Consider the following 16,565-nt stretch of genomic DNA (forward strand, 5'->3'; position numbering starts at 1 on the left):
TACGCTTCGTAAATTTAACATTTAGAGCTCGCGCTTGCAAATCATAAACAAATAGAACACTTTTTTGCTAACCTGGAAGAAGTTTTGAAGATCTCATGTAGTTTGTTTGGAGATTTTACGGCAGACAATGAATAAGACGAGCTGCAAGTGTGACTTTTGAGTTCAGTTTTGCAACAATGAAGTTATGACGTGACAATCAGCGTGTTGCGCGCGTTATGTCACGATTAGGTACCAGGTCAAAACGGCCAAAAAGAGTTCATACATTCATTTTCAGCTATTTTTCATTCTCAGCTTTAATAACTGCAGTAATTTGGATAAATTCATACTATCGAATTTTGAAACATAAAAATATTGTCAAAATTAATCAAGCGTTCAATTTTTGAGCCTGAATTAAAGTGTTTCTGCGACCACATTATCTACGTTCAGCGGAGTTACCCATGGCAGCCATTTTGTTTCCTAAATAGGGAGATGTAGAAAGAGATTTTTCCCAATTTTAATTGTGTAATTAATGCTAAAATGTCTACTCTATCCTATCCACTTGCTCAACCACTAGCTTATGATCCTTCTTTCAAAGGTAGGTCAAAATCGTATGGAAGTAACTATAATTTTAAAAGGTATTTTTCCACTGTTTATCTAGCTGAGTTTTCAGACTTTCATCGAAAAACTTTCTTTCTTTATTAATAAGTGGAAGTAAGGCTTCATGAACCGCTTTGGAAAGTCCAGTTCTCGGCTGACGATGTGGCTTTGGAGCTCTTGACTTTGTGTTCCCAGTTAGAAGTTCTTTGCAAGAAGGAATATACGGTAAATATTTGAATTTTTTAATGTTGATTTTATACTTAATTCTGCATTTTAAAATATTTATAATTTATATGGCATCAGTTTATACTTCAAAATTACGGACTATTTGATGATTAAAGTTGTCTTACTGGTTAGCTGATTGAAAATTCAGCATAAATTTACTGTTTATACTCAGAAGATAAAATAGTTTAGTTTAGTTTAGAACTAGTTTTAAAATTAAAACTCTACACTAGAGCGCATGCAGTAAAACCATGAAATAAAAATAAAGTTGATACTGACGAATAGTACTATTTAGTGACTAAGAGTTGCTATCCCTCAACCAGAACATTCATTACACAAAAACACCCACACAAGAGACCATTTGTGTCTTTTGTTTAATGAATGTTCTGCACCAGGTTGCATAATAGCAACTCTTCCTTCCTTCCCTTGATGCACCGCTAACTCACTAAATCCTTCCCATCAACCACAGCATGAGAAGCGACTGGGTACAAGTCTGTTTAAGTTCCGTTTTGTTTTGACCCTGTGCACGGTCAATGTCACGTGATAAAGTTATGCCAAACAAAGACATAGTCCTTTGAAGTTTGCCAGTCTTTATTTCTTTCAGATGTAATCGCTTGATTGAAGTCTGACAAGGGTCACAAGAACGTTCCCAAATTGTGACATTTGTGCAATTTAGATGGAGGACATGTAGGAGTACCCTCCATAATATGGCTTCAAATGTGGCTGTGACATGACAAAGGCCCATTCTTGCAAGGGAAGCAAGCACTTTCAACCATGTCTTTTCCAAACAAAATAATACTCCAAAACTTTAATTTGTTTTAGTCATGGTTTAATAGTAGGAAGTGTCAGATCATTAAAAAATTAATTTTCTTCTTTGTTTCAGACATCATCAGGGAAACTTGATGTTGCTCACAAAGTAGAATATCAAAATAAGTTTGAACCAAAAGGTGAGAGATCAAAGACTAAATCTTGAAGGGACAATTTCTGATTTACATTAACAATATGTGTTACTTTCTTTATCCTTCAGCTCAAGTTCTCATTGAAAAGATGAAGAAGATGCTACTTTTCTTGCCTGAACCACAGCCATTCCTTTTGGTATGTAAATATACCTTCACATTTTACTCATTGATACCAGGGTAAAAGAATCACTTGAGACTTATCAAACTCAAGTCATGGCATGGCTATTGTCGTCGTTGTCATTCCATCCTGCAACTTAAGGTGACTAATGACAAATATTAAATTTATAATTTATTCATTTTTCACAGGAGTACATGCGTCAGACTGGTCTCACTGTATTGTTTCCAAAAGTTGCTTCCTATCTATCTAGTCCTGAAAGACCACAGTTCTTTGCTCAAAAATCAGCCATGGATGGTAATACATCATAGTTATCTTTATGTCTTCTTCAAAAAAACCTTTGAAATTTTATACATTAATTTTATGAATGAAAGTTATAATAGAGCCATTAATATTGTTTGCATATATATTTCTTTTGATTTCAGGATATTTCCAGCAGTTTGCAATGCTGAACCAAATGGTGACTCTTTGTCAACAACTCAACAGTGATGTTTTTAACTTGACAAACCACAAATATGTGGCACATCAGACAGCACTTCTTTACGTAAGTGATTACACTCAAACCATAAACCTCCATCAACCATGTGGTATAACTACAGAATACCCAGCAAATCATATGCACACATTTAATGATAATGACTTCTATTGTCATACATGTTGCTCTTTACGTAAGTGAATACACTAAAACCATAAACCTCCATCAACCATGAGGTGTAACTACAGAATACCCAGCAAATCATATGCACATATTTAATGATAATGACTTCTATTGTCCTATGTGTTGTTCTACAAAGATATTCAACAACTGCATATCATTCGCAGGGTATCCTATATTTCTTCAACCATGCCGCTACAAGTATATTTGCCTGCATATGGGAGGAAATAGATCTTATTTGACATTTTAGGGTGGAATATGGCTGGATATTCTTTGAGTTTACTGTATTTTGTCAAAACCAGTTTTTTACTGTACAAAATAACCTAGAGTACAAATATCGCAGGATGTTTATACTAGCTCCAGGCTTTCTTCTGCGTTATTTGTACTCTAACTTGAATAGTTGGATAATAAGGTGTAATATTTGAATTAGTGATGGTTAAGATATGCATTATTTGATCATGGGAAAGTGTTGACGATGAATTAGTTTTATCAATTGAAAGACAAAATGGCTGACTATAATAGCTATCAAACTACATGAAATTGCTAAAACAAGGTTGTAGCAAATGCTGACAAATAGGCAACAATAATTGATCATCTGAGGGCATCTGAGGAACTGATCCTGCCTTTTATAATTTTAATACAAATATTACATTATTAATTTTCATTGCTGTTACATCAGTTCTCTTTTTTACCCGAGAACGTTTACCTTTTTGCAAATCTTGGGCACTTTTTTTAATGTGTGGTATCATTCTGAATAAATAATCTATTTTATATGTCAAGAGAGAATTATATGTTGTGTCTTCAGGCTTTGTTCATTATGTATTGTGATGAGTGAACACTTGACTGAACAAAACCAAAGAAAATTACATTGACATTGACATCACATTCTCATTTGTTCTTCTGACTATCTATTTACTATCTTTCTTTCTCTTACAGCAAGCTCTAAACCAAGCAGGGACCAGCATGGCTGACTTTAAAAAGAATGTTGAAGGGAATTTTAAAGCCTTGAAGTTAAGTTTGCATGTGACTGATAAAGATGCTGTTCCGAGACTACCTCAGGAACAGAAAGAATGGTGAGTAGCTTCCTAGTTTTTAAAGAAGTCACATTTTGGATAACTAGAGTATGCTACATACATGCTTTGCCACTAATATAATAATAACCGCAAACCGGTTGGCTCATTTGGTTGAGCATCGGACTTTCATTGAGGGAGGTCGTGGTTCGAGTCCCGGCTGGACCAACACTCAGGGTCTTAAAATAACTGAGGAGAACGTGCTGCCTTTGTAATTACATCTGCAAATAGTTAGACTTTCAAGTGACTTGGATGACCACTTTAAATGGCTAACCATATCTCATGCTTGTAAATTGCATAAAAGCAATCTGTCATTCACAACTCAATAGCAGTAGCATGGGTGGGGTTCGCAGCTAACACGTCGTCTTTCACTGCTGTGAGTCCAACAGGTTGGCTCGCTGGTTCGAGCCCTGCGGTCGCCACATGTAAATTGAGTTCGTTTGATGTGTTGTTCTCTCCTATGCTACAAGGGTTTTCTCCGGGTTCTCCAGTTTCCTCCCTCCATAAAAAATCAACATGTGAGTTGAGCGTTGTGTGCATAGACTATTAAATGCAGTGGTAGTGCGTGTGAGCGAAAAGTGTCCCCAATTAGTGAGAAAGCGCTAGAACCACTAGACACTTAAATAAAAGTGATTTTTAAAGCGCCTTTGATTATATTCATATAGAAAGGGTGCTATATAAATCATAAATCATTAAATTAAACCATCATATGACAAAGCCACATTCAAGCATTGTGATTCAAAAAATGATTGTTTGTCATGCTGTGGTTAATAAGCTGGGTCAGCACTGATGGCTATCAGATTGTAGCTTTTCATTAGAAACTGTCAGCCACAAAACTGGCAGGTTACAGTAAGTTGACTGTCAATAGAGTAAAGGCCCGGCACACACAAGGGAGCTTGCTCCCGCAACACGCTCCCGGAGCAAAACTCCCTTGTCTGTACCAGCGATTTCAGTTCAAATGGGAAAAAAATGATGCACAACAAAACTTACGCTCCCTGGTTTTGCTCCCTTATATTAAATGTTTAAATATGATGGAGCAAGCTTGAGGAGCAAATCTGTTGCAGAATCGTGTTTCAGGAGCAAGCTCCCTCATGTGTACTGAAAATTTTATTGCCACGCAACAACCTGTCTCCAGTTGGCCAATCAAATTGGCTTATTTGTTGGATTTATAACTAGTTCCCATGCTTCAATTGGGTTGTTTTAGCGTTTAGCTCCCTCTTGTGTACTGGTCTAGCAAAATGACCTAGGATTACCCAGGAGCGTGTTGGGGGAGCGTGTTGCAGGAGCAAGCTCCCTTGTGTATGCCGGCCTTATAACAGTGGGCTGATGACTGACCAGGGTCATCAGTCAATATACCACTGATCTTGCATTTTACCCATGTGGTGATGTTGATTGTGTAATACTATCATAACCCCACATGATCTGCAGTCTGATTGATACCACACAGTTTGGAGGATCAGCAGTGTCTCCTGCCTGGAACACATGGGCCCTCGTCAGCAACCAAAACAACCAATGCAACCTAACAACTATATACTAGCTGGTGTCTAGTAGTATAAAAAACTGATACTATGATTTTTCTTCCCTTGTAGGATGAATTATGTAACATCAACTGTTCTGGATAAAATAACATCACTGCCTCCAAGTTTCTTACAGCCAATGATGTCTGCCATGGTGTACGTTGAGCAACAACGCCAGTAGAAAAAAAGTCCTTTATTCATTAACCTGCTAACCAAGGTTCCTCCCTATCTGTCTTTCTCTTCCTCTCTCACTCCCCAGAGTGGAGGAAAGAAACGTTCCCCCTCTTTTTTATCATTTTACTTTAAGAGAAGGAGAGAGAAGCAAAGATTGAGGGACCTTAGCAAGCAGGCTATATATTTCTAGACATTTTAGCCAGTTTTGCATGACTAAAGGATTTAGGATACTAGCTGTCAAATCATCTTGCTATGAATGCACATTTATTAACACATAGACCTCAGTGAATATACCAGGAAATGTTCACAGAAACATCACAAATTTACTTACACAGACTCCCAGCTTCTTGGAGAACAGCAACACCCAGTGCACCTATAAAAATAATAACACCCTCACGTCGCCATGCTCACATTCGCTTTTAAAATGCTGTGTTATAGTATACTTTACATGCAATTTGGCAACACAGGGTGCTAAATTCAAAGCATATAGTATTATGTATCATTCGTTGAGCCTGTATAATTGAACATATTATCTTCTGGACAATCTTTTTATCTTGGTTGTTGTTACTCATGGAACAACAGGCAGTAGGCAGTTGTTATACCCCTTCTCACAGGCTCTAGATCTCCAGACAATAGCCATACGAAAGTACAAACCTAACAGGGGTAAAATAGTTTGGTTCCTTGAGTTCTCAGTGCCATTTTTAAACAAGGGAAAAAATCTAAAAGTGTATGTTTTTGACTTTTACTTACATGAAGAGAGACAATAGCTATTTATTGAGTTGATCAATATTTTTTGATTTTTAAAATATACACAGCAAACTTGTGATTCAGTACTGATAACTGTTGATACTAATACAGGATCGTGGAGGACCCTAAAGTGGAGAGAGGCTTAGATTGGAAAATATAATAACATAGAGCTATGTGGTCTCTCTTAATACCGATTATAAATCAACACATATTCTATTTTGTCAATTTTCAGCACAGACTATGCAAGAACATTCATCATACATCCATCTATTGATCATAAAATACACCTAGTATAAAGTAGTACTATTTTATTATTTATTTAGCTTCTAATTTAATTTTTGCCTTTATAGGATATTTAAGCTAGTTCCTGCATAGCAGTTGTGAAAAAATTGTAACAAAATTAACTCATAAAAGTAAAATAAAGATTAGCACCGATTAATAATCAAAAATATGTTTGTCATTGCTTTATAGGTAGTAACTTGCTAAAATCTTTATTCCTACAATCTTCGTCTGCCTATTTTCATCGTAATCACCCTTCACCTACCTTACTTGACCTTTGACACTACTCCACATCTACACCTTATACTTCTATTTTCATCTTTCATCGTACTCACCCTTCACCTAACTTACTTGACCTTTGACACTACTCCACCTCTACACCTTATACTTCTATTTTCATCGTATTCACCCTTCACCCACCTTACTTGACCTTTGACACTACTCCACCTCTACACCTTATACTTTCATCGTACTCAACCTTCACCTACCTTACTTGACCTTTGACACTCCTCCACCTCTACACCTTATACTTATACTTTCATCGTACTCACCCTTCACCCACCTTGACCTTTGACACTCCTCCACCTCTACACCTTATACTTATACTTTCATCGTACTCACCCTTCACCCACCTTACTTGATCTTTGACTCTACTCCTCCACACCTACACCTTATGCTTCTATTTTCATCTTTCATCGTAATCACCCTTCGCCTACCTTGCTTGACATTTTACACTACTCCTCCACCTCTACACCTTATACCTCTATCTTTATCGTACTCACCCTTCACCCACCTTACATGATCTTGGACACTCCTCCACCTCTACACCTTATACTTTCATCGTATTTACCCTTCACCCACTTTACTTGACCTTTGACACTCTACCTCTACACCTTTTACTTCAATTTTCATCGTACCTTGTTAATCTTTCATCTTTTTCACTCCTCTTATAATGACTTGCCCTATGTACGTTTACCTCAACCTCCATCTTTCATTTAATTCACTCAAATCTTCTAGCTGAATCTCTTTTCTTTCTATCTCCATTACGCCAGTCCACTAGCCATATTACTTGATCAGTTTTTTTCTGCCTTTTTTATCATCCGTTATTGCATTCATCTTTCTTTGTTCGTTCATCAATGGTGTATCTATATCACAGCTTTTCATTTCTATACTGTTAAATATTTTCATTAAATCAAATTGTTAATAAATTAAATTATTAAATATTATTACTATTCAATATTACTTATTATCAATATTGTTAACTATTAATGATTTATAGCCAGTAACTAAATGCTAGCATTACTTCCAACTTGTTCCTAACACATTGAGTTGATTAAATTTCAATAACATCTATAAAATTTGCCTAACTGTAGACTTGTAAAAATCATGTAAAATTCCCTTAAGATAGTAGAAAAATCCTCTTTTCTAGATGAACTGTAAGTTGAAAGAAAAACGCGGGAATTTTTTCCCTCGATGCGCATTGGTCGAAAATATACTTAGATTCCTAGCAAATTTCATTCCGAGGAGGTCTGGACACTAATCCAATATGGCGGCCGAACTGAACGAAGTTTGTGTAAAAAATGAGTGATTCAGCTACAAAATGGAAAAAATTATGGCAATAATCGCTATTTCGTTAGGAAAGAAAGCCACAGTTTATGCTGTAGGAAGAGTAAGTTTTAATTCGTATTGATTTATTGATGTGATTGCGGTGAAAATCGCGAAAATACTCCAAGATGACGCAAGAGATGTAGCTTGTGTCACACGTGTTTTCGAGAATAACTTGTACTTTTTTACGTAAGATCTTATATTATTTCTCGATCTCTTCGTGTCCAGTTGTCTATTGATCACACTACTTTATTCTACATTTAATCTGACTTATGTATGTGCAAAATTGTGCTTGTTAAATGGTTGAGTTCAAGTATTTTCGTATTTGATTGTGGCTTGTGATTGAGCTAAATATATTCTGCATGTATGCATTACGAGCGTGTTATTCACAAATTTAACGCCAATCTATATCGTATAATGTTTCCGGGGTAATAAATTCCGCCTTATTTCTTTTAGCATGTTGTTTGTAAATACGAACGTGAGACCAACTGCTGATATTCCCTGCACAATCCTTTCTACATATGCTGATCTCTACACACAGCACGTATATTCGACTTTAACGTTGATAATCATTAATTAGCAATTATGAAATAACTGAGGCATACTCGATGTGGCATACACTTAACATATGAAATAACTGTTTTGAATTGTGTGTTCTGTTTTAATGAGGTGCATGCTGCAGGAGAACACACATGTACACACACACACTTTTTGTAAGAGTGAGTGTACCTTGCCCGTGAAAGAATAGACAACGTAATACATAGTAGTAGTAGACAATAATTCTATTGTTTTCTTTTGTTTTACTTTGACTGTTACTACCTAATTATGCAACTTTTTTTCACGGGCCAAATAAAATCACTTTAAATGATTAGTACCTGAAGAAATGATTAGTCTAATTTGTATTTTATAAAAGAAATCAAGAACTTGCTTGCTGTGTGTATGCAGTTATAAAGCACTTGAGGATTGGCAGAGCACTTGAAAAGTGTTGAGAACATGCTATATGTTATGCTTTTTACTGGGATACCTGTGGCATCACAGTCGTAAAATGCCTTTGTCTTAGTAACAGTTCTTTCATCTCTGCGTGCTTTATAACCGCACACAAAACTATCATATCTTCTATTTCATTAAAAATAATCCCTGACCTTCATTTAAATGTTTGTTTTTCTTCTAGTATTATGGTTTCCCAAGGTTGTACAGACGACTAGTAGAATTTAACAGACGTGTCTGTGCTGATAGACAAGTTATGAGAAGACGACAAGAAATTGTAAAAAATATTTTTAGGTTTCCAAATAAAATAATTGCACTATTCAGGTAAGAACTTGTGTTACCACTGTTTTCATTGCTACATGTTAATCAAGACATGGTTGTGGTACGAAAATCAGGCAGTATACTACTGTCAATCAAATATTTTGTTTCCATTTACTTTCTCATGGTTCCAGTGCCCTTCTTACTAATCTTTTAAAAACCATTTATTTTTCAGACAGAAAAAGAAAACTACATGACATTAGGACCTCAACACTGCAAGACCTAAACATTGTTACCAGTGAAACTTTATATTCAAAACTAATAGTGTAAAATAATAATGGTGAAGAATAGTATGGACATGAAAAAAACAGTTCCTAACCATTATGTCACAATTAAGGGAAAATTAGTTCTCATTTGTGTGGGATTTTTTTTGGGTGTAAGTGAATTTTATATTATTTATCCTAAAATGATTGTACAATTTAAAACAATATATTGCAAAGAAAATCCTGTGATTTCTATATTTTAAATTTAATTTTGATAACAGAAAACACTTCCACTTCAGTCACAAAGTTCTAAGCTACTGTATTGCTGGAATGAATTGAAAATGCAGTATTTATTTTAAGATTTCAACAGGGCCTTCAGAATGTTTTGGAGTAATCTTAAGTCTGAATTAGCTGGCTGTGATCAGATAGATTAATGATAATTTTTTTATACAAAAGAAAAAGTAGTCTGCAGTTAACTTTGAAGCAACTGCTGGAGCTCCGACAGCCACCAGCTTATTATGAAAGCCCTGTTCAAGATAAATCATAAAATTTAAAAATCAGTGCAAAATATATGTTAGGCTACCTGTGGTATGAGTTGAGCTCAGTAAAAGACTAGTGACTTGGAAGAACTTGTGAACTATGTGAACTTCAAGCTTTAGGATACAAGGAATTTTAGAACTAAAATTTCTTCAAGAGAATCAAAGACTAAAAAGAAAACAGTCTGATCTGCCATTGAACTGCTTGTATCAACTTATAATGTGAAATGATAATATATTTATTGATTTAATAAAAATAGTGACTTCAATTTACTAAGATATAAAATTTAGGTTGATATTTACTCTTTTTTTTTAACTACTTACCTTATTTCAATCATCTTCTGCATGTTTTCCAGTATAACACTTGATCTAAAGTGATTTGTACTACTTTGCCTGGTACCACAGTCTTATTGATGTAAAATCAAACTCTTAGGGGAGGGGGTGCACAGCCATGTGTATGCCAAATCTGACCCAGGGGGTAGGGGTGCAAAATAATATTTATATAATAAACATATTGTTATCCATTAGGGCAGGGTGTTCCTTAATAATATTATTACAAACCCTTGCCCTTTAGAAATGGATGCTGAATCACTAAAAAATAAGAATTGAATTAAAATCGGTTTAAATATACATCTTATTTATTTATGCTTTTATTTTAATGAAAAAATTATTGTATTTATTTTAAATACAATGTTTGAACAATATTTACTTTTTATGACGATTTCAAGTAAAGATGAGATTTGAAGATGATTAATTCATTAGCACTAAATAAAGATATCCCATCCCATTTCCCTTCCTTTTACCTTGTCTTTTAACTTACTTTAATATACTAATTTAACCTTTAATATACTAATTTAACCATAGTAGAGTGCAAACAATACTAAATAGCACAATTTCATGCAAAATCCATTGTTTTCTATTGTTTAACTAGCACTATTTTGTACTATTTAGTAATTAGTGTTTCGCGGATTAATTGTTTGCACTCTACAAACAATAAAAGTGTGCAATCTAAATAGTACTAAATAATGTTCAATTCTGCTTAATTAATACTAGTTAAATTATGTCTTATTAGTACTAGTGCTAAATTATAGTACAAAGTATTGCAGGACTTTAGTGTTTATACTCTAAATCCTATCTCATCCTATTTCTTTTCCTTATATCTTGTCATATTTTGTTCCCTTTACCCATTTTCTTTTCCTCTGCACTCTTCGTTTTCTTTGCCTACATCTTAGCAGATTTTTGGTTAATTCATTTTTGCAATTATGTAGTTTCTTACAAACTACAAAATAAATAAATAAATATTTTTAACAGACAGCTTATAAGATTATGTAACTCTTATTGTCACATGACATGCTGCATATCTGGCTTGGCGTTACTTATCCTTATCACTGAATAAGGCAGAGTCTAGACCCTTCTTTACCATTAGCCGTGGTAGGTTTTTGTAGTGCTTTTAATGTCTTTTTCTTGAAAAGCTTTGCTTCCCCTGCAAGGATGAAGGACATTTAAGAGTCTATTTCTGCTGGAGTTTATTAAAGGCAGTCAACATGGGGTTCCTGTGGGTTGTGGGTCAAGGGACTGGTACACTGAAGGTAAAGAAGATGCAAAATAGAACCCCTTCCCTCACAAAAACGTTTTCCAAAACCTATAGATATGGCGAGAAAGTCTAAAGATGAAACAGGCACGCATGTAGGAAAATGATGCATTACTCCCCATGCATGGCCGAGTCCTTGCTACACCACTAGAGATCACATTCAGTGAAACCTTTTTATGGGAAGTTTTTCTCTTTCCTTCATCCCCCACAGTTCTTTCTGTAGCCTAACAGTGCCTCAATGCACAGACTAACCTAGGGTCCTACACACAGAGTTAATCAATCCAATTGAAGATTATGTAACTCGTATTGTCACATGACATGCCTCATATCTGGCTTGGTGTTACTTATCCCTATCACTAAATAAGACAGAGTCTAGACCCTTCTTTACCATTGGTCGTGAGTTAGAATAGATCACGATCCTACCTTTTCCTTGACTGATTAACCTGGCAACACAAAGAAACTCGTAGAAATCCACCGTCCCCGAGGAATCTATGTCAACCTCCATCATGGCTTCCTATGGTTAGCATAAAAAACAACAACAAAATGAAACGTCGATTAAGTTTGTTTGTTTTCTCCCTCTGTTACTTAATCCCCTGTAAAAGACCTCCGCACTTGTTAACCTTAATGCATAGAGCTTTTGATGGTAAATATTTGATATGCGCTTTTTTGCCTGTGTAGTTGATGTCTGGAGTTGCGGGTTTGATTCTTAACTGAACCGCATATGTAAGTCGAGTTTGTTTGTTCTCTCCCTTGCTTGAATGCCGTTTTTCTCCAGTTTCACCAGTTTTCCTCCCTTCATAACAATCGACATGTGAATAGCCCACTTCCGAGATATGCTTCGCTTGTCACGCACAAAGGTTTCAGTATGAGGCTACGTGCTAAATGCTCAGTCATTCGTGACAGGCGGTAAGAATTAATTCAATTTAGCACGTAGCCTCATACTGATACCTTTGTGCGTGACAAGCGAAGCCTATCTCGGAAGTGGGCTATTAAGAGTTATACGCATAGAATATTGAATGTAGTATTAATGTGTAGGAGTGAAAGAGGCGCAAATTGGATATTCGTATAAAAATACACTCATCATAAAAAGAATCGCTTATTATTACCTTAATTTCTTCAGTGGTCGCCATTCTTCCTAACGTGTCTGGAATTGCTCGAAGCAGCTGATGAGAAAAAAGAGTTTGGCCATGGTTTGGCCTGAGTAAGAATCACACAAAATTACAATTGTCAAGCTAACCTTTCTAGTAACTCGAAGTTGCGCATTGTTTGAATAACAACGTTAGAGGTAATGAGAAAAATGTCAAATTAAACGACTTAAAATAGCTTAAAACCATATTATTTTGTCACAAACTAGAATTGCAATCGAAAGTAATTGTCAACATCGCAAATTAAATTAGCCATTATCATGATGACGTCACGTAAAGAAAACATTTAGTGACGTCATCGATCCTATATTACGTCACTAAATATATCAACGCGCGCGAAAAGAAAACACACGTTGCGCACTCGATCGATTAATAGGATTTCATCTTGCACAGGGGAAAAAATAATATTTTTCAAATAACCATCAACCATCTTCGCTTGGTTCTATTGGTATGCATGTATGAGTGACCTGGTTATGATATATCCTTGTGATAGCTGTCCAATACTCACCTCTTGTGTGTCTAGATGAAAATCTCCGTTCGCATCAAATGATTTAAACTGTGCAAACATTTCTTCAATCTAAAAGATAATGCGATATAGCTGTGAGATTGTGACTTTAAGGTGCCATATGGGACAAAAATCTTTGTTTAAATTCGCTCAACCTTGTCCTGAAACGCCTGAATGCGAGGCTACCGCGAGAGTAAGTTCCATGATGGAAAAAAACAAAAAGTCTTCTTAAAAATTTGTATACATTCGTATTCTGCGCACAGAAATGATAAATGTCCCTCGCTATTTCTCTTCTTCGAAAGGAAGAGGAGTGAATAACTGATGGTACAGGAAAAGGAAGTCCCTCGTGAATTGTTGACTTACTTGGTTTTCTGACCATTCAGGAAAGTGTTCAAGCGTTTCTTTTGTTAAAGGTTTGCATTGCTTCATGTCAACGAGCTGTGGATGAACTCCACTGACTGAAAAACAACATTTCAAACCATTTATTATTAAACAATCAAAGAGGGGATCAAGGATGGCGTAGAAGTAAAGCACTCGCCCTCACCTCTTGGGTCTCGGGTGCCATTTCTGAACTCGAAATCTTGTGTGTAAAGTTTGCTGGGTCCCTCCCTTGATTTCAGGGATTTTCTACCCGGGTTCTATTCTTGAGTTTTCCTCCCTCTGCCAAACTCAAAATGCTAAACTCCAATTTAACGTTTGCATTTACCGGGCCTTGAGTTTGACCAACCCAGAGATTGTTTCAGGGTTTGATCTGTGAGTTAGCCATGCCCTGACTTAGATCAGCCCAGAGGTTGTTTCAGGGTTCAATCTGTGAGTTAGCCATGCCCTGACTTAGATCAGCCCAGAGGTTATTTCAGGGTTTGATCTGTGAGTTAGCTGTGCCCTGACTTAGATCAGCCCAGAGGTTGTTTCAGGGTTCAATCTGTGAATTAGTCATGCCCTGACTTAGATCAGCCCAGAGGTTATTTCAGGGTTGTATCTGTGAGTTAGCCATGCCCTGAGTTAGATCAGTCCAGAGGTTATTTCAGGGTTCTATCTGTGAGTTAGCCATGCCCTGACTTTAATCAGCCCAGAGATTGTTTCAGGGTTCTATCTGTGAGTTAGCCGTGCCCTGACTTAGATCAGCCCAGAGGTTGTTTCAGGGTTTGATCTGTGAGTTAGCCATGCCCTGACTAGATCAGTTCAGAGGTTGTTTCAGGGTTCTATCTGTGAGTTAGCCGTGCCCTGACTTAGATCAGCCCAGAGGTTGTTTCAGGGTTTGATCTGTGAGTTAGCCATGCCCTGACTAGATCAGCCCAGAGATTGTTTCAGGGTTATATCTGTGAGTTAGCCGTGCCCTGACTTAGATCAGCCCAGAGGTTGTTTCAGGGTTTGATCTGTGAGTTAGCCATGCCCTGACTTAGATCAGCCCAGAATTGGTTGCAGGGTTCTATCTGTGAGTTAGCCATGCCCTGACTTTAATCAGCCCAGAGATTGTTTCAGGGTTCAATCTGTGAGTTAGCCATACCCTGACATAGATCAGCCCGGAGGTTATTTCAGGGTTTGATCTGTGAGTTAGCCATGCCCTGACTTTGGTCTGCCAAGAAGTTTGAGATTGAGAATTCAATCCGTGAAGTAGCTGTCCCCTGGCTTAGATCATCCTAGAGGTCGTTTCAGGGTATCGATAAAAAATTAGTTTCAAAGAAAAATTTCAGTACCTAGAGCCGATTTTGAACCGCGTCGTCCTTCAGCTGAATCTCCTTTGCCTTCCCTCCATCCGTACAGTAAAGGATGGTTGACATCGATTCTGAAAAAGAAAGACAAATATAATTAGCGTTTTCAGTACACCGACATTAATCGGTTACCCTAGGGCAAATTGAACGCAAAAAACTCAAAGTTCTCTTTCTAGTCGAGTATCTAAGAGTAAAAAGAAATACAAAAAATAGAAATAAAAACTTGAGTACTTAGTATAGTTTTCAGGTCACCCATCCAGGTACTAACCTCCCTCAATCGGGCTTGACATTTTAACTTGGAAGTCAAAGCTAGTTTTTCCCATTGAGCCACGCTTCCAAGACATTAGCATAACAATAGCCGCGAAAACAATTAACCGAATAGACTAGACTTTTTAACATTATATTTTCAACGATTCCGTGCGTGGCAGAGATGCAAGGGATTAGCCGATATGGTCTGGGGGCCGGCTGGTCTCTCCCCTGATGCTTCGGCTAGAACATTTTCTTGCGTAATTCGTGCACCCAAGGGCAGAAGGATTTAATCGCCGTCAGGTCCGAAGTCCATACGACGCCTTTTTTTAATTATTTCTATTGGTAAGATTTAAATCCTCCCTTTTCGTTTTTTTTTTCTTTTTTTTTTCTTCTTTTTTTTCTTTTTTCTTTTTCTTTTTCTTTTTCTTTTCTTGTGTCTGTGTGTTTTTCTTCCCCGTATTTTTATTGTTTGTTTGTTTTCAAATTGTTCATTTCATCGTAACCCATAAATAACATTTGTAATATTTTTTAGAAAAAAATACTTGATATCTCGTGGCTTATGTTTGATTTCTATGATATCAGCGCAGGATCCAAAAACTTGTACTGTGCATGCTTTCCTTATTTGAAATGCTGGAATATTTCCCTGACATGAACCTTTACTCCACTTGGTTCAGTTTCTCGGTATTCCCCCCCCCCCTTATTGCCATGTTTTCTATTTATATGTTACAGTGAGTACTGTCTACCCAAAAGCATTGCCCAGTCCCCGTGCGACAAATGAGTGCCCAATGCCCACTCGTTTCTGTCAAGGGTCGTTTGAGCATGTAATGTCACTCGACGTCTGTAAAAAAAACATAGTCCGGCATATCATTTGTAAATCAAATTCTAATCGAATCAGCGTGATCTATCTTTGTAGAGAAACTTCAAGCGATTCTCCTAAGCTTAAAAGATTTCAAACGAATTTGTTTCCTCGGCACAGAATACGAACGACTCTCTTCGTGGCACTTTTTCTCAAATTTCTCAGCGTGAGAGACTGTCGGGATCCGCATTCAAATGCCCTGCAGTTTTTAGTCAAGCGAATCTCCTGAACCTTCTGATTTCGATGACGACGTAGGAATTCTTCACATGACGTCATAATTATGAAATAAACTTGTTGACGTCATTATTAAGACTTAACTATTAATTAATGACGTCATAATGGGATCGGATTTTGAGGCAGAAATGTTTTCTGGTGAAAGATTAAATATTTGGTTTTCATTTCAAACCTTCAAATTTTATCAAGTCAGGGCTCTGCTAACTTGCTATCAGTTTTAAACCTTAAACAACCCTTGGGCTAGCTGATCAAAGTCGAGCTATGTAACTCTCACTTCGAATATGGAATCAGCGTGGAGAGAATCGCTGTT

The 16,565-nt window shown here is 36.6% G+C and overlaps 3 protein-coding genes across 3 annotated transcripts; 2 read left to right on the forward strand and 1 right to left on the reverse strand.

Annotated features, from left to right (window-relative positions):
• Positions 1-441: 441 nt before the first annotated feature.
• LOC148913281 (uncharacterized) lies at positions 442-6,484 on the forward strand. The gene is made up of 8 exons (XM_089028016.1): positions 442-574; positions 686-801; positions 1,682-1,745; positions 1,826-1,893; positions 2,064-2,169; positions 2,298-2,416; positions 3,464-3,600; positions 5,187-6,484. Exons 1-8 carry the CDS (start codon positions 517-519, stop codon positions 5,293-5,295), a joined length of 777 nt encoding a protein of 258 aa, XP_088884142.1. The 5' UTR covers positions 442-516; the 3' UTR covers positions 5,296-6,484.
• A 1,364-nt stretch (positions 6,485-7,848) lies between these two features.
• LOC148913282 (uncharacterized) lies at positions 7,849-10,232 on the forward strand. Its single transcript, XM_089028121.1, has 3 exons — positions 7,849-7,983; positions 9,091-9,230; positions 9,400-10,232. The coding sequence occupies exons 1-3, from the start codon at positions 7,915-7,917 to the stop codon at positions 9,419-9,421; spliced, it is 231 nt and encodes a 76-aa protein (XP_088884247.1). The 5' UTR covers positions 7,849-7,914; the 3' UTR covers positions 9,422-10,232.
• A 365-nt stretch (positions 10,233-10,597) lies between these two features.
• LOC148913283 (uncharacterized) lies at positions 10,598-15,501 on the reverse strand. Its single transcript, XM_089028061.1, has 6 exons — positions 14,902-15,501; positions 13,568-13,662; positions 13,208-13,276; positions 12,661-12,717; positions 11,978-12,068; positions 10,598-11,446 (listed from the first exon to the last, which is right to left on the reverse strand). The coding sequence occupies exons 2-6, from the start codon at positions 13,631-13,633 to the stop codon at positions 11,349-11,351; spliced, it is 381 nt and encodes a 126-aa protein (XP_088884187.1). The 5' UTR covers positions 13,634-13,662; positions 14,902-15,501; the 3' UTR covers positions 10,598-11,348.
• Positions 15,502-16,565: the final 1,064 nt, after the last annotated feature.

Source organism: Actinia tenebrosa, unplaced genomic scaffold (genome assembly GCF_029948245.1).
Source record: "Actinia tenebrosa isolate PJP-AT-01 unplaced genomic scaffold, QUT_ActTen_1.0 PGA_scaffold0__85_contigs__length_37466705, whole genome shotgun sequence".
NCBI lineage: Eukaryota > Metazoa > Cnidaria > Anthozoa > Actiniaria > Actiniidae > Actinia > Actinia tenebrosa.